Here is a 22,179-nt window from a genome sequence, read left to right on the forward strand (position 1 = left end):
CGGGTCGTCCTCAACTGGCTCTGCCAGGGCACAAACAGGGAGCTGTATGGGAAGCAGAGCAGCCAGGACTCGAACCGGTACCTATATGGGATCCTAGTGCGAGCAAGCGTGAAAATTAGTTATGGAGTCATTGTGTCAGGCCCCAATAAACATTTTTTCTCTATTAAAGATTCATTTATTTATTTGAAAGGCAGAAGGAGAGGGGTAGAGACAGATAACACACAGACACAGAAATTATCCTTCTGCTGGTTCACTCTCCCAGAGTAGCTGCCCAAGGCTTTGGGACCCTGCACCCGCGTGGGAGACCTGGAAGAGGTTCCAGGTTCCCGGCATCGGATCGGCGCGCACCAGCCCATTGTGGCTCACTTGGGGAGTGAATCATCGGATGAAAGATCTTCCTCTCTGTCTCTCCTCCTCTCTGTATATCTGGCTTTCCAATAACAATAAATCTTTAAAAAAAAAAAAAAGAAGAAGAAGAAGAAGTCAACAGAGAGGCCAGTGTGGTATTGTCATGGGGTAAGTTATCACCTACAAACTCATCATCCCCTAAGAGCACCAGGTTCTGTCCCAGCTGTTACACTTCCCATCCAGCTCCCTGGTAAGAGGCTGGAAAAGCAGTACGGGATGGCTCAAGTGCTTAGGCCCATCAGCCACGTCAGAGACACAGATGAAGCGCCTTGGCTTCTGCCTGGCTCAGCTGTGGCCATTTTAGCAACTTGCAGAGTAAGCAAGCAGATGGAAGATTCTCATTCATTCTCATTCTCGCTCTTTCTATTTTTCTTTCTCTTTTTCTGTTGCTCACTGTCTCTGTTTCTGTTTCACTGTAACTTTCACAAAATGAATAAACTTGAAATTAAGAAAAATTCAATGGAAACTTAAAAAGCATTTTCTACTTTTTCTGTTTGTTTCTTGCACCCTTTTCTCCAGATACTCTTCCAGCCCCAGACCAATGTCTACGACTCGCTGGCCAAGGACTGCGTGGCCCACGGCTGCTCCGTGACCCTCTTTCTCTTCCCCAACCAGTATGTGGATGTGGCCTCTTTGGGCCTTGTTCCTCAGCTCACCGGGGGAACGCTTTACAAATACAACAGTTTCCAGGTAAGTGACGTCGTCTCTGATTTCTCCTGCATTCTCCTTTTGGGGCTTCAGTCACAGGTTAAGAAAATTGTGACCCCCTCTGAGTAGATCACAAATATAAGTTCAAGTGCAAGTGGACAACCCTGCAATTTCACTCTCCCTAAGAGCTTGGCAACAGATTGAATTAACTCAGCTTCAGAGTGAAATATCAATGTCAGCTTTCGTAATGGGGGGAGTAGATATTGTATCAGACATATTCAAGATAATGTTTTTAAAAAGTGACTGGATGTTTTAAATTGTTGGCATTTGGAGGGTCAGCTCACATCGCCACTCTCTTCCAAGCCTAAATTGAGAGGTAGTCAGAATTCCACACCAGCAGACCTGGGGCTGCAGCTGGTGGGTCCGCACTGGGCAGATGCACACACACAGACACAGGGGAGGCTTGGCTATAAGCTGTCCTGAAAGCTGGCTATGTCGAGGGCTGACTCCACAGGAACAGGATCCGGGAAGGGACGAGCTGCACCAACCAGTTCCTTTCCCCAAACTTCCTGACCAACCAAGTCACCCCACTTCTCAGGAAATGAGGTCAGGAGTAGGCCCCTAAACTATGCACCTCCGTGCAGAAACAAGAGTAAGAATGTAACATAAATGACAGATGTTAGTCATCGTCTGTTTTTGAGTCATCCACAAGGTTGTTCTCTGGTAAGCGTGTAGAAAATGTCATTTAAAAATACATTTATTTTGACACAAGAAATTCTGAAATCCATGCATAGTTTTTTTCTTTGAGCTATATGAAATGTTTTCATATTTACTTTATACTCTTGTTAAGGGACTTGATTAGACCAAAGGTTGCAAATGAAATAAGACTAAAAAAAAAGAGCATCCAGGTCAGTTTCCACACATTAGAAACCTTAGGCCACCTCTAGAAGCTAAGCCCTGAATAATCATGTCAAATTTTCCCTCCTCCTCATTCTGCTCAGATTCTATACACTGAAGTACAGTGACGCTCATGTGTTCACAAGGAAATAAGTTTTATCAGAAAAAAATGTGTTTAGTTCACCAAAAAGGATTCTTCCATCTTCCATTTCTTAGTCACAGGTCCAAGAATTTAGGAGCAATACTGGGATCATTGCTCGGGCCCTTAGCCATGTGATAATATGACTATCTACACTGACTTAACTTCAAAGCACATACCACCAAGTGATATGTGGGTAGAGGCAGTGTTGTAATGTACTTTTAAAAGGGTTCTGTATGCTTTTGAATTCTGTGTAGTTTCTGATACAATAATGGATATTTGTTTATCTCAAGATGAATAATTGTTGTTGATTCCTCCTCTATGTCTAAAAAAGACAGTCTTTCATAAGCCAGTAGAAGAAAACCCTCTAAGCTGTAAACAGAGAGGAAATGTTTTGTGGTCTGAGAGTGTTTATTTTGGCTGTGCTGCTGTTCAGCTGTTTATATCACTCTGTTGCAAAAACAGATCATACTGTAGCATTTCTTTCTCATCTTCAAGTAAAATTGTTTAACAGACTTCCATTCACTGTTACATGAAAGAAATAAGAATGGGCAGCAGGCTTGCAGGCATTCAGTTGGTTGCACAAAGCTAAAAAGATTGTCATAAAAGCTATGGCTGTGTCTTCCCTCTGTCCTCCCTCCTTCCCATTGTGTTTGGAGGAATGCGTTCCTGTCTCCTGTCTCCTGTGGTGGTGGCAGTGGTTTCTTCTGACCACTAGTAGGCGCTGCTGCTTCCCGATTGCTCACTCCTGTGGGTGAGCACTCCGCCCTGCTGAGATTGTGCACAAGTGTGTTATGGGTGAATGTTGCTTATCCTGGGATTTGGAACAGCTTTCAGAAGTACGGTGACACAGCAGTAGCTCCCAAGGCATGGAGACTGTCAGCTCAGTCAGCTCCACCAAACTCTGAATGTGGTCAGATCAGAGGACCTGCCCCCACAGGGCTGTCCCCAACCTCCTCACATGCTGGCATCTTAGTTTTATCTTTAGCCCTACACTCCAAGTGGATCAGTTAAACACTCAGTTGTCCCATCTGCTAAAGTGAATAACTGATTTCCCCTTCCAAATGTTAATAAAAATGAAAAAAAACTTTGTGAGTTTAATTTGAAAAGCTATAAGAACCATTGTGTAAAGGTATCATATATATTTGCTAACCAAACATACATATAATGTGGATATAAATGCCCTAAATCATGATTACAAAGAATGAAAGTGCTAAGTATTTTGCTGCCATCTAGTGGGCGTTAATCATACTTTATTTTATAGATGCACTTGGATAGGCAACAATTCTTGAACGACCTCAGAAATGATATTACGAAGAAAATAGGCTTTGATGCTATTATGAGGGTTCGTACCAGCACAGGTAATTATTGTCAATGCCATTTTCTGTCCTTTTTTTTTTTTTAAGATTTTATTATTATTGGAAAGCCGGATATACAGAGAGGAGGAGAGACAGAGAGGAAGATCTTCCATCCGATGTTTCACTCCCCAAGTGAGCCGCAACGGGCCGGTGCGCGCCGATCCGAAGCCGGGAACCAGGAACCTCTTCCGGGTCTCCCACACGGGTGCAGGGTCCCAAAGCCTTGGGCCGTCCTCAGCTGCTTTCCCAGGCCACAAGCAGGGAGCTGGATGGGAAGTGGAGCTGCCGGGATTAGAACCGGCGCCCATATGGGATCCCGGGGCATTCAAGGCGAGGACTTTAGCCGCTAGGCCACGCCGCCGGACCCTTTTTCTGTCCTTTTTTAAAAAAAAATTGCTGCTTCTTCAGATGAATAGCCCAATGAACAAAGTAACAGTGTAGTTAAAGCAAAGCAAAATTTCCCCTTTTGCTTATCTTTAGGTTTCAGAGCCACTGATTTCTTTGGTGGGATCTATATGAACAACACTACTGATGTAGAGATGGCAGCCATTGACTGTGACAAGGCAGTGACTGTGGAGTTCAAGCACGATGACAAACTTAGTGAGGACACTGGCGCTTTGATCCAGGTAATTGAAAGTTAATTCCCATCTTTTGTTTTATAATTCATTACTAACATTGATCAGTGGGAACACTAAACACATCCATTTCATCATTTTTAAAAATTTAGCCATGTTTCTCAAAAGGCAAAAGTCACTAGATTAAAATACTCTACGGTTTCCTCATACGTCAGTTCATGCTTACACTTACAGGAAGTCACAGGTCTGAATCACGCTGATTCCCCACAACACCCATGCCCTTCAGGCTGCAGCACCTGCACCCTCCTGGTAGGCTGCCAGAACATACTGGGCTAGCTCCCATCCCAATGACCTCACTTTCTATAACGTACCTCTTGGAAACCCCCCCTCCAAATACAGTAACATTTTGAGTTATCAGAACAGGTGGGACTTCAGTAGGTGAATTTGATGAGGGGAAGGCATATTTTGGTCCACTGTGAACACCTTATCATAAGCAAGTACAACAGGATCTAGCTTTATAATGTGTAAGATCAACTAGGCACTTTGGAGATTTTGAATTAAAACAAGGAAAATATATAGTTAGTGACTGTGGTTTTCAAATACTAGTATCCCACTTAAAAGAAGGAGAGAGATTGACATTAAGAAAGATGTTTGATGTTTATTTTTTAATCCCAGATGGTTAATGTGTGGGCATTGTTGAAATGTATATTTCATCACCGTCAGACCTAAGGTGTTATCAGAGCTGATTATGTGCTTTTAAGGGAAGTGACCCTTGGTCAGTGCTGTGGTCCTAAAGAGAATTGTTTCCACCTCAGTGTCCTTGGTAATACAGTCAGAGATGTGTGGACATGCAGAGCAGCTGTGGAGATGTGAACACATACTTACATGTGATTAGTCCAACTGTAGAAAACCGAAATGAATTTCCATTATTCTCCATTACTTATACCCATCTTCAACTATAGTAGAAAACATTGTGGGGAAATTAGAGGCCTTTTATATGTGAAAAATGTAATAAATGTAAATAAGGTCATGCTCACATGGGTGGATGTGTGAACCAGCTCAACTCCTGACCTTGTGTGTCTTCTGCAGTGTGCTCTGCTCTACACCACCATCAGTGGTCAGAGGAGACTTCGGATTCACAACCTTGGCTTAAACTGCAGCTCACAGTTGGCTGATCTGTACAAGAGCTGTGAGACGGATGCTCTCATCAACTTCTTTGCCAAGTCAGGTAACACTTTGCTAATCCCGAGATTCAGTAAACCTCACATTCAGAAAGGACTGGTGGGTTAGTGGAGTCAGGAGCTGGGAAGTCCAGTGGTAATGCAGCCATTTGGCGTGGAGAGGCAGAACTGGTGTAAAAACAAAGGATGAGGGAGAATGGTCCACATCTCTGAGTCTAGACCAAGAGCTGGGATAGCTCAGTTCAGGACTGTGCTGTAAAGATTGCTTTCATTTTCTTTCTGGGAGATAGTCTGAGTGGGAATTCAGGAAGGAAACACATAGATAGTTATTATGATACTTAAGAGTACCCCCAACACATGAGGATAATGGAATGAGTTCATCACTACTGTTGCACTGAATTCACTTATCCATCTCATGGTGACAATGAAATAGAGCAGGTGGAATTTTCTTTTGCTTTCCTCCTGAGAGTCTGCACAAAAGTTTGGAAGAAGTAGGTACCCCAACCCATAGGAATTCTACATCAGAAAAAAGCAAACTGGCTTTCCTTGTCTCCTGGTATGTTGAATGTAATTCTAGGGCCAATAGGACCTTTTGCTGTAGGTAGGCCAAGTTCCCCAAGGGCTGATCACGGTTCATCAGAAGGAGACTGTTAGCAAATGACTGAATATGTGTAAGTGCTGTTAGCCTTGTTTGGTCGCCTGAGGATAACAGCAACATTTTCTTTGTTGTTTTCACTATTATTTGAGGAGCTAAGACTTTGATGTCTTTTTCCTTTGTGTGTGTGTGTGTGTGTGTGTGTGTGTGTGTGTGTGTGCGCACGTGCGCATGTGTGCATGCAGCTTTTAAAGCAGTTCTGCACCAGCCTTTGAAGGTCATTCGGGAAATTCTAGTTAACCAGACTGCCCATATGTTGGCGTGTTACCGAAAGAATTGTGCAAGTCCATCTGCAGCAAGCCAGGTAAGCCACCTATTGAACTTTGATGCTAAAATGTTATACACAAAAAAGTAGATAATAAAGGATTATAAACAACTACTCTTTCCTTTAGCACCCGACTATTGAAAGTTTGTGATTTTATAGGCACTTAGATGATGTATGGTGAACCATAGAGCAAAGAAGATTGAGAGTACAATTTTGAGAAACTGTAGTTATTTTATGACTGATAGTAAAAAGCTTAGCTTTACAAGGTTCCTAAATCAGAAATTGTGTGTGTGTGTGTGTATATATATGTATATATATATATATATATCCGGCAAACAGTTACTGCACGCAAAAATGTTATGTATCCACCACGGGATGAATGTCTGAACAAAGGTGAAGATGCTGCTTTGAAGATGCCTGCAATCCCTTATGGGACTGCCTGGTTGAAATCCTGACTCATCTGCTTCCTGTCGAGCTCCCTCCTATATCCCCCAACCTATATCGCCCCCAACCTATATACCAGATGGTTTCAGCACTTGTGCCCCTGCCACCTAGACTGAGTAGCGGGCTCCTGGTTTCAGCTTCACCCAGCCCTGGCTGGTGTGGGCATTTGGGGAGTGACTGAGCAGATGAAAAACTAACTCTGTTTCTCTCTCTCACACACACACATACATACATACATACATACATACACACACACACACACACACACACACACACACACACACACACACATTCTTTCTCTTTTTATCCCTCACAGTTCAAATGAAATTAAACAAATCTTTTCAAGTGTACTTATGTTTTTTTAAATTTAGAAAGTACATGAGCACAGCTCTCTCTTGTATATAGAAATGGATTTTTTGTTGTGAACCATGTACACACAAATACATCTTCAGCCTGTTAGCAAAATTTCCATGAGCTAATGGCAGTAACAGTATATTTTATAATCATAAATATAATTTATAAATATAAGCATTAGAGTTTTTATATTTAAAAGGTTTTAATAAATGTTGAGAATTTTGGAAGAGTTGTTTCTAGCCATCACCTAGTCTTTTGAAATGTTAGAAAATCTTAAATAATTCTCATTTAAAGCCTGCTACAAAAAAAAAAAAGTAAAACCTCAGGCCCACATTAATTTTCACACTTATTCTCTTGTTCACATTATCTCTATGTCTGTATAATTTAGATGGCATTTTTCATGGCTTGGTATTGAGTACCTTAATATAAAATTTGTATTCAAAGAGAGCATGGTGAGGAGCAGTTGGGATAACTATCTAGCTGCTAAAAATGACTGCTGTAAAGATTTGTATGAGTCCCAGAAGTGATCCCTTTAGCACAAAAGATGATGCAATTAAAGTTTGAGTCCAGATTTAGAATCTAGGTAAACAAGGAAAATAAAACCTGTCTATTTATTAGATTGGACTTTTTATGAAAGCTCCTTTGCATGTTGTCCCAAGTGTTTGTCATCTCTTCTATCTAGTATTGATAATCATAGCAACAAGTCTTGAGACTACATGAATATCTAGTCCTTTTTATTACTCAGAAGACTGGCTGTTTCCTTAAACTCCAGCTCAGTACAGATGCAGAGCCTGCTTGCTCCAAGAGTTGACCCAGCGTCCAGCCTGGCTCTGCTGCAGGCCCCAGGCCATCCTGCCCCCGCTGTGCTGTTTGACTTAGTGTTCTGGAGGCACAATTGTGTCTCTGGAGTATCTCACACTCCAGAAGGCTTAGTTGAAGCAGAACAGGCACAGTTGGTGTCTTCCCTGGAAGTTTATTTGCTGGTATTTGAACAACTAGATTCAAACACTAAGTCAAAAATGATTCTGTTGCCCATTTAAGGGGAAAAAAAGTGTCCATTCCTTCTGCTTTTAAAGCTCAACTCATTGTCTTTACTATTAGATCATTTGGTCACACAGTTATTTATGAGGTTAAAATATTGTGATGCCAAATTGTCTCTGAATAGATTGACAGCAATTACTCCTGTTCTTGCCCTGAGACTTTGCTTTTTCCATTAGCCCAGTTCCAAGGGAGCCTTCAATATGATACACTTTATGAAGTGATGAGAAATAGATCCCTTGTGAATATCTCTCACAAAGTCTGGAGAATGTTGAGATTATAAAACTGTTAACAGTAACATTAATGTATACTATGCACTGGAAGTAAAAGGGGGCTTCAAATGTTCATACATAATTCACATTATCTTTGAATTCCATGTGAAGGTCCCTAGTTACAGAGTTACTGGACTTCAGAAATTTGGTGCCCCTTCCCTTCAATTCCCTTTTGAGAAATAGTAGCCGTGTAGGAATCCCTAAGGGAATTCCACCATTTCCTATAGAACCCTAGTTTCCCTAGTGCAGCCAAGCAAGAACGTGACAGAGAATATACTCAATGAAACTGGATTCAGCAGAACTGCCTATACTGTACTGCCAGGGCCAAGATGAGGCTGAGGCGAAAACAGGCACTCAGTACGAAACATAAGAAGGCACCTGCTCTGGTGGTGAATTAAGACATAAAACTGGAAGTTATATGAAAGCAGTTATGTAGGTATACATAAGCAAGATCACTTTTTAAATTAAACCTGTAAGTTCCCTGATCTGAGCCTAAATATATTACTTTATGTGGGAGTACAGCAGCCTCAAAAGGCAAGTCAGATGACCTAAGCTGCAAAGAAATGATTGGCCTATTTTTGATTCTTACCTTATCTGTCAGTTCAAAACCCAAAAGAGAGTTTCCCAAATCCAATCTAATGGGCCTCGCCACTCCCTCCTTTCCCCTACCAGAAAGTTACTTGGAGCAGGCATCTGGTGTGAGCAGGAAGAACACCACTTTGCATATCACAGTGCCTGGATTGGAGTCTAGGCTCTGCTTCCAATTCCAACTTCTTGCTGATGCCCTCCCTGGGAGACAGTGATGGTGGCACAAGTAGCTGGGTCCCTGCCACCCAGATTGAGTTCCTAGCTGTGGCTTCTGCCTGGCCCAGCCCCAGTTGTAAGAATTCTAGTAGTGACCCAGAATATAGGAGATCTTTCTGTCTCACATAACCACTCTGATTTTTAAATAATGTAAATGTACAGTTCAAAAATAACTAGCTATTTGTGGAGGGAATTATGGAATCAGGGGGAAGATTTTGTAATAGTAATATCTTGTCATATTTTCTTCCCCCATCCTCAGATCATTGACAAGACTGCCCCTTGTTTTGTTTCATTTTGTAACTCCATTGTTTTTCATCATCAGTTTAGCAGTTCTGTTTTCTTCCTCATCTTGTCCTTGTAAGTGAAGCTTGCCTCTCTGTGGCATATAGGACAACAGATTTCTGAAATATCTTCTTATGACCAGAATTGTTAGGAGTAATCAGCGACATTTCAAGATAATAATTTAAAAATTATGTATATTTTTAAGTAGGAATCTGAGGTCATTCTTAATCTATAGTAATATATAAAATGTCTAACTGGTAGGGAGCCTAAAAATAGCACTGAGTCCCCTGGCTCTGGAATTTGATCATAAATCTCATTGCTGCATCTTCTGATGATAGTTTTCCTTGACTGAGAAAGTAACCCAGTACCAGGTGTTGTTAGAGGAGAATGTGAATGCAAGGGAAAGAATTACAGGAAGCAGAGAGCTTTCTGCTCTTGCACAGAAATAGGCATGTAATTGGCTCTGGTTCTTGGAAAAGAAATTAGAAGTTGAGAAGGGAAACAAACTGTAAAGAAGTGTCCTTCTGCAGTGCGCTTGCCTGAGCCAATGGGAAAGTTGAGTTTATACATTTCTTACTTAGTGTAGATCATGAGATCTGTGGCATGAAGAGATTTAGCTGAGAGATAAATTCCAGCGGAGCCCTGAGGGAAATTTTCTTTTTACGGTGGGTTCTGATTACCATACGTTCTATCATCTTTAAGATAGAAAGCCACTAAGTGCTTATGTCAGTTTTCCTATTTTTTGGTCCTATGACCTTGGGAAAGATAATGAAACCACTCCCTCCTTCGATTCATTATCTGTACGAGGAGGATTTGAAAAACCAACCTCACAGGTGATTGTAAACAAATACATATAAATACTGAGGATCTGTAAAAAAAAATTAGTGAAGCTTGCAGAGTTCACAATTTTGTTTACTTCTATATCCTCCTCATATTTAATAAAGAGAATAAAGCATTAAAAAAAAAAAAAGATAGAAAGCCACAAAGAAATGGTGAGTGTAAAGGCTATGTGTTTCAGGTATCTATCTAGTATTATCTCTTTTTCCTTTGGCTATTTGGAAGGAAGTAACAGTTTCATCAAACTCAATTATTAACTATTTTGTCATAAAATGATTTGGGAGGCAATCCAGGTAAGTCTGCTCAATGGTCCTCCTTCCCACACTTCCCCTTGCCCTGATCAATCCACAGTCCCTGTGCCCAGGAACACATGGGTTCCCCAGCCCAGCCTTCCAGAGCTCAGTCTCCCAGTGGGGTGGTGTGCTGGCCATGAGTTCTGTGCCCGTTAGGGTCCCAAGCTCCTGGCACGTGTGCTGGCCTGGGACATTACCCCACCACACACCCAAGATCCAGGCCCATTCATAGTTTCCGAGTCTGGTGCGGCAGCACACCAGGCCAGCATGCTACCAGGGCTCTCTGCTGCATTCCCCCAGCTGTGCCAGGAACCGAGCACACGGGGAAATCCCCAGATTCATGCCTGCCTGGACTTGAGCTCCATGTCTTATAGTTTATGTGTCTAGAACTGCAGTCTCCTTATTATGTTTGATCTGTGTTTGCTGTCCTCAGTGGATTTCGGGCATCTCGTGACAGGAATTATTGCTTACTCTTCCTTGCATCCTGACACTGTATAAGGAATCTATATGACATCATGGCATTCTATCTGATGGGCAGCATTCCTGAAGAGTTAAAGACACAGTATTTGTGGACAGTTAGAAACGTTGCTTTTTGAACTCAAAAGATCAACTTTGGAAATACAGATTAGGAAAGCACTTGTTTAGTAAGCATCAGTCATCTATTCTACTGATGCGAGGCACTCTTGTAATCATTCAATCCCATCCTCATGGATTGGCATTTTGTTATTTTGTGTTCTGACCAGGAAGCCAAGGAAGAAAGGGTGAGGTATTTGCCGATGGTCACACATGTCCTAAAGGACAGAACTGGAATGACCTCTATCAGCGACTGTGCTGGGAACCACCCAGCCAAACTGCTGCACCTGTAGTTAAAATAATGGCAAGTGTGGTTCTCAAAATCCCCACCGTGGGCCAGTTACTGCACCCTGGTGTTTTGTGTGGGCCACCAGTGAGCCTCACAACTACCTTAACAAAACAAATACTTTTGTATTTTATTGATAAAACCCAAAGGTTCTTTCTCAGTAAAGCCCAAGTGTATGAAACAAACCTCTTTTCTTTTTCAGCTTATTCTACCAGATTCCATGAAAGTCTTCCCTGTGTACATGAACAGTTTATTAAAAAACTGTGTGCTGCTCAGCAGACCCGAGATCTCCACGGATGAGCGGGCATACCAGCGACAGCTGGTCATGACCATGGGCGTGGCGGACTCCCAGCTTTTCTTCTACCCACAACTCCTGCCCATAGTAAGCATGCTGTGGCGGTGCGCTTCACGGAAGGCTGAGGAACTGCACTGTGTGCCTTTTCCATCTGTGGTCTCTTAGAGGAAAAGTCTAAGGCCACGAAAGTTTCCCAGATGTGCCGCATGGGGTTTAGAGCTTGGGCTCTTCATAGCGAGTCGCACATGTGCATTAGCTTGTGCTCGGCCTGGCACCAGGCTGGTATGGGATGGGAGTGGAGGGAAGCCGGGGCCTTCCTGCTTCCTTCTGAAGTCATCTCCATCCCATTCATTGCTGCTCCTTCCTGCTTGTTCTTATGGCTCAAAGTCTTGGGGTCACCTTTTCAGGTAGCTACTTTGCTTTCCTTATCCCCAAGTTCATGATCTTTCATTGCGTAGCTTCGGTGAGAAGTCAATCAACAAACTGGAGCAAGCTAAGCTTCCAGTGTGGAAGAAATCTGCTTTGTATAGACAGAATCCAGAGAGCTTGTGCTGAGTGCGTATGTGAGATCTCAGTGCACACAGTCTGTTTTCTTGGTAAAGATTTATGTATTATTTGAATGGCAGAGTGATAGACAAGGAGCATGTACCACAACCCCAGTCCCACAGGTCTGCCTTTATACAATGTGTAAGTAGCTGGGAGTCCCTGCATTTCATCAGATCGTCTGTGAGTGGCATTGCCCAGGTGCAGTTGGCAGTTTACAAGTGAAGACAGATTTGAAGATCCCTTCCCTGTGAGACACGTTGTGCGTTAGCCCTCAGAGAAATTCCATGGCAATATAACAATGCACTCTGCTTTCTCTTTTCTTTTTTTTCTTTTAGTCAGTGCTTCATGTCTTGAATGTTCCTGCCCCTTACAACGAACCTCCTTAACCCTGGGACCCGCGGGTCTTAGTGGAGGGAGAGGAGAGGGGCAGGCTGATAGGGACTTCTCACTCCCAACTTCAAATTCATCCTCAGGCTCTTAATAACAGTGTCAGCAGAACTAAATAGGGTTGGGAATTAAAGATTAATTTTCTCACAAAGTATAAAGATTAGCTGGAAGCTATTATAAATGATTGATTTCTGAATCAAATCAGATGACTAACGATCTAGAGACCCAAAGAGACTAGAACTGTAAAGTCAAGCATGTCACTACTCTGCTGAGATTGTCTTGCCAAGGTCACAGGTGACTAGCCTCTTGCCACATCCGTGGGCACTTGCCCAGAGCATCTGACACGCATGATCAATACTTCCTGAAAGGCTTCTTTTGGCTCTTCTCCTACTCAGTGGCCAGTCATGCTGCTTCCTTCACTTGCTTCCTTCCTTCACGGGGAAGTGTCTCCTTTCTATCCATTCTTGACCCCTGGAAGCCTCATCTGTTGTCCTGATCTGAAAGGCCTTTACACAATGTTGTTTCCCAAGTTCATGTTGCCAGCCACACCTCTGTACCGGACTCCTGGCTGCACTACCCCTCCTAGGAGGTATCATGTGCAAGGTGCTTCTCCTGAAGTCATCTCTATCTCCATCCACTGCTGCTCCTTCCTGCCTGTTATTGTGGCTCAGAGTCTTGGGATCACCCTGACTGTTCTCTCAGCACCATGGGCACACATGGTGACTCTTTCTTCTCAACATACCCAGAGCCTAACAGCATCTCGCACCCTCATCTGCTCCACCCAGATCCAGGCATGCTCATCTCCTTGGTGGGGTCTGGCTGTGGCCTCCTAATGAGGCTCCCTGCTCACATCACCCAACACCTGCTGCTGTCTGCTTCTAGCACCAAAGTGAGGATGCTGCTGCGAAGCTGATCGTCAGCTCATGCCACTCCTCTGCTCAGCACACACTCTCTCCCAGCACAATAAAAGCCAGTGGCCCCATTGCCCAATGCTGTCACTCCTCCCCACGCCCCCCTTCTCTCTGACCTACTGTCCATCACTCTCTCTTTGCCCACTCTCCTTCAGCCCCACCAGTGCCTTCAGCAGTCCTTGGATGCCCCAGTTAGCCACTTGCCTCAGGACCTGTGCCCTGCCTTTTCCTTCCATGGTGCATGCTCCACCCCCAGCCAGTCCCATGTCTCCTTCCTGCAAGTTTATTCCCTCTCACTAAACCTTCCAGCCCACTGCAGCTCGCCCTAGAACGCCCAGCCTCTACCCTGGCACATTCTATTCCATTTTCCTGCTTCTTGTCATCGTGGCTCTTGATACCATCTTCAGTCCTATGTAGTTGACTTATGTTGTCTCTTCTCCCACAGTCAATAGCTTTGCAAGGCGAGGATTATTGTCTCTTGACTAAGAACAGTGTCTGGCACACAGAAGACACTCATGAAATACGCTGTGAAAAGAATGGCGTGGGGGAGCGAGGGAAGAGAGAAGTGACCTTGAAGACCAGGAGAGGGCAGGGGGAGGAAGTGCGGGAGGCCCTGGAAGGGAGGGCTGTCTGACCATCACCTTTGCCTGCACAGCACACGTTGGATGTGAAGAGCACGGGGCTGCCGGCTGCTGTCCGCTGCTCTGAGTCCCGCCTCTCAGAGGAAGGCATCTTCCTCCTGGCTAATGGCCTCAACATGTTCTTGTGGCTGGGAGTCAGCAGCCCACCCGAACTGATCCAAGGAATATTTAATGTGCCATCTTTTGCACACATCAATACAGACATGGTGAGTACTTTTTCATTGTTTTTGTGCTGATAGGCAAAGTGTAAATTCTGAAACATTATTTGATATGCAACCACCTGTGACAAAAGAAGGGGGAAAAAAGAACACCAAGTCTTCAATTCTAAATAAGAATGAGAGAATTTCATGTTTTGAGGAATAACACTTACCTGGGATCAAGTGACCGGCATAGTATTATCCGACAGCTAAAATACATGACTTTAAAATACACTCACCATACGCCATTCATTCTGCACTGATTGCCCCGCACCGTTTCATTTCACTGTCATAGCAACTGAGTGAAGAGCCCATTGCGGTGGGGTTTCCCGGATGAGTCTGTCAGGCTTAGAGAGTCAGTCTTTGAGGCCTGCCGCAAGTGGCCGGTGGGGAGCCAAGTTCCATCCTGTGCTCTGGGTTCCTCCCCAGTGCCAAGACAGCTCTCTAAAGAACACAGACATTGGGTCCGGCGGCGTAGCCTAGCGGCCTAAGTCCTCGCCTTGAACGCGCCCCAGAATCCCATATGGGCGCCGGTTCTAATCCCAGCAGCTCCACTTCCCATCCAGCTCCCTGCTTGTGGCCTGGGAAAGCAGTCGAGGACAGCCCAAAGCTTTGGGACACTGCACCCGCATGGGAGACCCGGAAGAGGTTCCTGGTTCCCGGCTTCAGATTGGCGCGCACCGGCCCGTTGCGGCTCACTTGGGGAGTGAATCATCGGATGGAAGGTCTTCCTCTCTGTCTCTCCTCCTCTCTGTATATCTGACTTTGTAATAAAATAAATAAATCTTTAAAAAAAAAAAAAAAAGAACACAGACATCTTCCGTAGGTGTTGGCCTGTGGGCTAAATCCATAGTGAATTACAAAATAATGCATAAAAATGGCCACACTTCCTTTTATAACCCTAGCAAAAGAGATTGCGGTTTCTTGTAAAAAAATGAATACAAAGAATTATGTTTTTTTGTTTGTTTTTTTAAAGATTTATTCATTTTATTACAGCCAGATATACACAGAGGAGGAGAAACAGAGAGGAAGATCTTCCATCCGATGATTCACTCCCCAAGTGAGCCGCAATGGGCCGCTGCGCGCAGATCCGAATCCGGGAGCCTAGAACCTCTTCTGGGTCTCCCACGTGGGTGCAGTGTCCCAATGCATTGGGCCGTCCTCGACTGCCTTCCCAGGCCACAAGCAGGAAGCTGGATGGGAAGTGGAGCTGCCGGGATTAGAACCGGCGCCCATATGGGATCCCCGGGGCTTTCAAGGCGAGGACCTTAGCCGCTAGGCCATGCTGCCGGGCCCCAAAGAATTATGTTTAAAGCATCTTGACATTGAACAGTTAGGATCTGAGAGTCACATGTCTTCCAGACCTTCCTTGCTGGCTGCTGTGGCATGAGCAGCTTTGCTGTGGTGGTGCCTGTCTCCCAGCTGGAGGGTGACTGGCCAGGCAGTCGCAGCATGTAGACTTTGCCTTACCCATTTTTATGGCAAGATACTGCAAGACTAGTTCCAGCACTCTATTTCTGCTCCAAGTGTTAAATTCAGAGATTTTTAGTATTTCATAGAAAAGGACAGTTTCAAGTTCAAGACTACATAGATACGTGCGCAGTTTAGAGGGCTACATATCTGTTCTACACACCAGATGTATGTTTGTAAAATAATGACGACATTAGTCCCTTTGAATGATCACTTTCAAGATTAAGATTTTTGGGGCCAGCAGGTTAAACCACTGCCTGCAGTGCCAGTATCCCTTATGGGTTTGTATCCTGGCTACTCCACTTCCTAGCTCTCGACTAAGGTGCCTGAGAACACAGTGGAGGATGACCTGAGTGTCTGGGCTCCTGCAGCCACATGGGAGACCCAGATGAAGCTGCTACTTTCTGGCTTCAGCCTAAGCCAGCACTGGCTGTGGTGGCCGTTTGGGGAGTGAATCGGTGCATAGAGGATCTCTTTATTTGTTTCTTTTTCTCTCCAACTCTGCCTTCCAAATTAAAAAAATAATAATAATTTTTATTAAAAAAGTCAAGACTGTAATTTAAAAGTAAAATTTCTATGTAGTTGGAGTTAAAGAATGATCAGAAATGTAATTTTTAGGGGCTGGCGTAGTGGTATAGTGGGCTATGCTTAAGTCTCCGGCACTGGTGTCCTATGTGGGCACTGGTTCGAGTCCTGGCTGTTCCACTTCCAATCCTGCTGTTTGCTAGTGGCCTAGGAAAAGCAGCAAGTGGTGGCCCAGGTCCTGACTTCAGCCTGGCCCAGCCCCTGCTATTATGGCCTTCTAGGGAATGAACCAATGGATGCAAGATTTGTGTGTGTGTGTGTGTGTGTGTGTGTGTGTTTGTGCACGCACACGTGCACGCATGTGCACGCAAGTCTGGCCTTCAACTAAACAAATCTTAAAAGAATATTTTTTAAACAAAAATGATAAAATTAGAATTCAACAGATAAAAGGCTATGAGTCTGAAGAACAATTTTATAAAATTGAAGGAAGCCTCCTTCTGGGTGTTAATGCATCAACATAGAAAATGCTGAGTGCATATTTGCTCAGCTGTACAAACCTATGAGGTACTCTGTCCACCACGAAGCAGCGATGGGCAGATCTATGCTTGCATTAGTATTCCTCGTCTTTGCCTTCTTCCAAAAGTAGAACAAATGTCAAAACCAAAGTGAGCTCTTTGCTTTTTTTAGTTCATTGGCATGTTAGGACATGCATGTGAATTATGCATACTGTTATTTTTTGAGTAAAAGGATCTACCTTAATGTCAGAGAATACATACCTAGGGTGTCTTGAGGAATGTCATCCATGATCTTTCCCTGGGGCTTGAGGACTGGAGTGAAGCAACATAAGGCTCAACTCTGGAGTGGCTTACTCACAGAGGAATCACTGGCTCTGAACATAATTTTTGACGATAAGTGACCACTAGTTTGTTTTGTTTTTTAATAAAAATTTATTTACTTTACTTGAAAGTCAGAATTAAAGACAGAAGGAGAGAAATCTTCCATCTGCTGGTTCATTTCCCAAGTGACCACAACAGCCAGAGCTGGGCCAGTCCAAAGCCAGGAGTGTAAAGACACCTCTGAGTCTTCTACTTGGCTGCAAGGGCCTAAGGCTTTGAGCCGTCCTCCACTGCTTTCCCAGGCCATAAGCAGGGAGCTGGATTGGAAGTGGAGCAGCCAGGGTTTGAACCAGCACCCACATGAGATGCTAGCACACTACAGGTGGAGGATTAGCCTTCTAGGCCACCGTGTGGGCCCTGTCAAGCACTAGCATTTTACTTTGTCGTTGGGACAGAAATCAAAATCCAGATCCTTTGTCTCCTGGAAGCCTCATGGAGCTGAATTCCAGGTTGCCAAGAGCTCCAGGTGGCCACTTGCATTGATCTTGGATTGGCAGCACATGGGTGGCATCTTCCAAACACAGGAGTACCCCAGGGATCTGCTGCCTCTTTCCTCTCAGAGGGGGCTGGAAGTATACACCCTGAACAGGACTGTACACTCTCGGGCTGCAGCCTGCAGGAATACCGCACAGGGAAGCTTAGACCTGTGGTGTCACATCCCAGAGGAGGGTTTTTATTTTCAAAATAAACTTGTTCATTGAGAGGAACGTGCACCATAAAAATGAGGAACAGCTAGTGCATTTTTTTCATTTTTGCGTCTCAGGTAAATAAATTGAGGCACTAGTGAAGTGTATGGTTTTAGGATGTTTTTAACTTTCTAACTTCTTGCTGCTTCGTTTTAACTATTCTTAAGTTGTACTGAAACTTTGATTTTTTTAAATTTAGACATCACTACCTGAAGTGGGAAACCCACTCTCTCAACAACTCAGAATGATAATGAGCATTATCCAGGAAAAGAAGCCATATTCCATGAAGGTAAAGAAAATGAAGTTTTCCTCCCTTCTTCAAGTGCCTTTTATTTCATTATACACTTTTAAAATGACTGATTTATATCTTCATGATGATAATCTGATAGAATGCCATCACTAACTTCTTAGTACATCTTCTTTCTTACCAATCATAAATGTACAGAAGTAAACAGCTGGCACCATGGGTTAAGCATGAGTTGTCTTAGTAAGGGGTTTAGTAGTCACAGAGTTCTAGGATGTTAGTCACTTTGCACTGACCTGAGTTTCTGCCAGGACTCAATGCATTTCCTGTTGTGTCAACCCCTCCCATCGTGGGCACGCAGGCTTTGTCTTCTGAGGTTGTGCAGCGAGTACCACAGGAAGCAGGAAGCTCTATGACTAGCACCAATAGGAAATACCCCACAGAGAAGCAGTATGAACACTCCCCGTACATTCCCAGAGAAGAGAGTAAATTCTAGAAGAATGGGCTCTTCCAGTACTTCTCTCCTCAGTATCTCATTCTGCCCATCCCTTAGGCTAGTTCACATTGCTTCTGCCCACATGGACAGGAAGCAGCACACTCATGGCCACAGGATATAAAACACACCAAAAAAATATGCCCTTTGATTCTGGTTCAGCAGGTGTACATCTTAACCTTCTTATGAGGGGCTCGTTTTGCTTCCCATGTTGAAATGAAAAATGTCAGTGCCACTTCCCAGTTCGTTGTGCTGACAACTGAAAGCCAACACATCCCACATCCTAAATCCACATGGAATTGGCTGAATTGTAGTAGGGGCAGCAGTTATCACCTGTTCTCATTTTTATTGGGTCAGTGCCGTAGTTTGAAGTTCATTAAGTTTAGGACCCAGGCCAAAATACACATAAAGGGGGAAAAGCAAGCTGTGTCGACAGAATTCTAGTTGAGAGCTAAAAAACATAACACAAAAGTAGGGGTGGAGCAGGTTGCAGTTGCACAGGCCTTCCTTATGGCAGCTGGTGTGGCTGCTCCTGCAGACCCTGTCCCGCCCCCCCATACCCCACCACCACCACCACCACACACACACACACACGGAACTTGGCTCCTGCTAATTACATAGGAGGCAGCTGGAGGGACGCTGCTGTGCATGAACAGTTCAGCTAACCCTACCAACAGCCCAATAAGTACCAAATTCTGGCCATTTAGGTCAACCTCTACTTGTTCAGATGAGCATATGGGGTGGAGAGTAGACTCAGTATTCTTGACCAGCCTGTCCCCTTTTCAAGCCTCTTCCCCCAGGATACCTTCCCCTACAATAGCACTGCCCACTAAAGCAAGCTACATATTCCCTATTGTGGAGTAGCCACATTTGAAAAATAATAAATAATAGTTCATGTAACCCAGTATGTCAAAAATAATCATTTACACCTGCGATCAGTATAAACAATTACTGAGTCCTTTCGCATCTTCCTTTGTATGCTAAGTCTTACACTTCCATTGTGCATCTTTGATTCACATCAAATTTCAGTTTGAACAAGGCTCCTTTCACTCCATAGCACATGTGGCAGTTTGCGGCCACTGTTCTGGGCAGCAGAGCCCTTGAGAAGGGAGCCGAACAGGGAATAGTTCTCCCCGGTGTGTTAACCTCCATATCACACACCAGTCTACTGTCTGCACCACCACGCCCTGAATTCCCATACCATGCTCTCCCACCTAAACATTTGCAACATTTCCTGTCTAGCACCATCCCAGCATGGTGCTACCAGTTCCTGCACCTTCATCAGACCCCACACTCAAGCTATTTGTGCCTAAGCTCCCCACTGCCTTAGAGAAGTCCCTAGCCATCTGTCAGCCAGCCACATGTGGGTCATGTTGCCTGATCCTCCAGTAGGGATTGCGCTGTGAGTCTGCCTCTGTCCTGCAAGGCTCAAGTGACAGTATCCTGCCTGGTGCTGTTGCTTGTGTCTTATTTTTGCCACTGAAAACTGTCCTCCTGAAGTTTCACGGTTTGTCAGCCTTCCCTGTACGCTGATTGACTGGCTCTTCCTGGTCTACCTCCGAGGCCCTCTCACAGAGAGGACAGTTACAGGGCTTGATGGAAACAAAACGGACAGAACCGAGCCGCATTCAGAAGTACCTAACCCTCTACTGCTCTTTGCTTTCCCCAGCTCCTGATAGTGAAGCAGCGAGAGCAGCCAGAGATGGTCTTCCGGCAGTTCCTGGTGGAGGACAAAGGACTTTATGGAGGGCCGTCTTACATGGATTTCCTTTGTTGCGTTCACAAGGAGATCTGTCAGCTGCTGAATTGATGCAAGCTTCCCTGTCCCAACATTGCATTCCTAAGAAGACAATCTCCGTCTTGGTGCCTAACTTTGCAGATGATAACAGACTAGTTTTGATTTCTTGTTCATTCTCAGAATGGCTTTCCAGGATGGCATTTAGAACTTCAGCCCTGGTGCTCAGGTACAAAGCCAGTGAGGGTACAGCTGTACCATAAAGGGAACAGTCTATTTCTGATTGCACAACTTTGTCATTTTTTAAACTGGTGTAGTTTGCATTTCATGAAGAGCATAGTTTACAGGACTGAAACATTCTCAGTTTTCCTTCTTTGAGCTAGACATATAAATTATTTTTCAAACTGTAAAGATTTGGGAAAAAGTTGTTGTCTTGGTTCCTCTCCCATTTGCAGTGAGGGCAAACAACTTAATTTTTACATTATAATTTTTTAAAACCATGTAAGTCCATTGAATTTCTCAGCTGAAGGTTTGCACAGCAGACTTTTAATAACCTTGGACTCTTTCTGATGGAACAATTTGTGTTCTGCATTTTTCCATAATTATATGTTATGTATGCTAAAACAAGTTTCCAGTTGTCTATAAAACTCTTTATCAATATTCTTGATGCCTCTTTGTACAATATCGAAGGTTTCTACCTGTATATAATGGATCTTAACCAAGATCAATAAATCACTTCATGTACTCTTACTTGGCAGGTAGAATTATTCCTTTTCAAAATTTATTTTGAAATTCTAAAACAAAATAAGGATGGTACCCAAAATATCTTGGCCAAAAAAAAAAAAAAGTTCTTTGAATGGATCACAAAGAGCAAATCAGGAACACAAAATTTTCTTTGTTAAATGCAGTTTTAGGTAATAAATATAGAAGACACAAGAGACTGTATGCCTGACGAAGGCATGTGACAAGTTCCCTACCATATGCCCGTGAGCAAAATAGGAACGGGCTACATGTGGCCAACATGAATGAATATAGGAGACTAACCTGGAGTGGTGCAGCACAGGTGTGCCTGGCCTGTTTGACTCTGGTACTAATGATATGAATAATAACAATAACTAAAAGCATTTTGCATATGCACCACATCCCAAGAACCACACCGTGTCAGGTGAACATCTGTACACTTATTCGTACAGCAACCCTAATCCTATGGCCAGCCTCCTCACCCATGGAGACAAAGCCCTAAAGCACTGTAGTGCCTCATGTGTTGCTACATCATCAGTAAGGTCTATTTACACATGAGTAGATGTCATGAAGTAAAATAACAAATATACTGAGACACTTAAAACCCCTTTTACAGTAGCCTGTTGACTGAGGGCAGGTTAGAAACCTCTGAATAAATGTAAAGGACTTAGAATGGTGCCCAACACACTGTAAATGCTATTAAACTTGCTAAGAATCTTGAAAAGTACGACAAGCTGACTCCTCCAAGTGTAGCTGCTGCTATGCCAAGAATACCATGGTGAAATCCTAAAATTCAAGCAGCTCTCTTCTCATACTATAGAAATGTCCAGGTAACAGGTGCTCCAGAGATAAACTCACCAGTGAGGCCCTTGTAGATGGAGATGCTTTAAGTTACAAACCAAAGCCTCTAGCTTCTTTTAACACGGAAAGGTAATCTGAATGTGAACTTCAATTCCCATCAGATGACAGACACTAAAGAGTCTAAACCTTCCTTCCAGAAACACCTATCAGTTTCCACCAGAAAAAGCAATGCTTTGGAGGGGGAAACAACTATGTGGATTTTTGGGGAAAACCCCAGTTGTAATGCTATCTATCAGGCAACA

At 43.8% G+C, this 22,179-nt stretch overlaps 1 protein-coding gene across 4 annotated transcripts in view; it reads left to right on the forward strand.

Annotated features, from left to right (window-relative positions):
- SEC24D (SEC24 homolog D, COPII coat complex component) overlaps window positions 1-21,905 on the forward strand; it is a 123,885-nt gene extending 101,980 nt beyond the window's left edge. For all 4 annotated transcript variants that reach the window (XM_058666913.1, XM_058666914.1, XM_058666915.1 and 1 more), the window contains exons 15-23: window positions 928-1,098; window positions 3,357-3,453; window positions 3,931-4,076; window positions 5,115-5,253; window positions 6,047-6,165; window positions 11,512-11,691; window positions 14,104-14,295; window positions 18,063-18,152; window positions 20,270-21,905. In XM_058666913.1, the coding sequence (XP_058522896.1) occupies window positions 928-1,098; window positions 3,357-3,453; window positions 3,931-4,076; window positions 5,115-5,253; window positions 6,047-6,165; window positions 11,512-11,691; window positions 14,104-14,295; window positions 18,063-18,152; window positions 20,270-20,410 (1,275 nt within the window). In that variant the 3' untranslated portion in view covers window positions 20,411-21,905. The remainder of the gene's footprint in view (window positions 1-927; window positions 1,099-3,356; window positions 3,454-3,930; window positions 4,077-5,114; window positions 5,254-6,046; window positions 6,166-11,511; window positions 11,692-14,103; window positions 14,296-18,062; window positions 18,153-20,269) is intronic.
- Window positions 21,906-22,179: the final 274 nt, after the last annotated feature.

Source organism: Ochotona princeps, chromosome 7 (genome assembly GCF_030435755.1).
Source record: "Ochotona princeps isolate mOchPri1 chromosome 7, mOchPri1.hap1, whole genome shotgun sequence".
NCBI classification, from domain to species: domain Eukaryota; kingdom Metazoa; phylum Chordata; class Mammalia; order Lagomorpha; family Ochotonidae; genus Ochotona; species Ochotona princeps.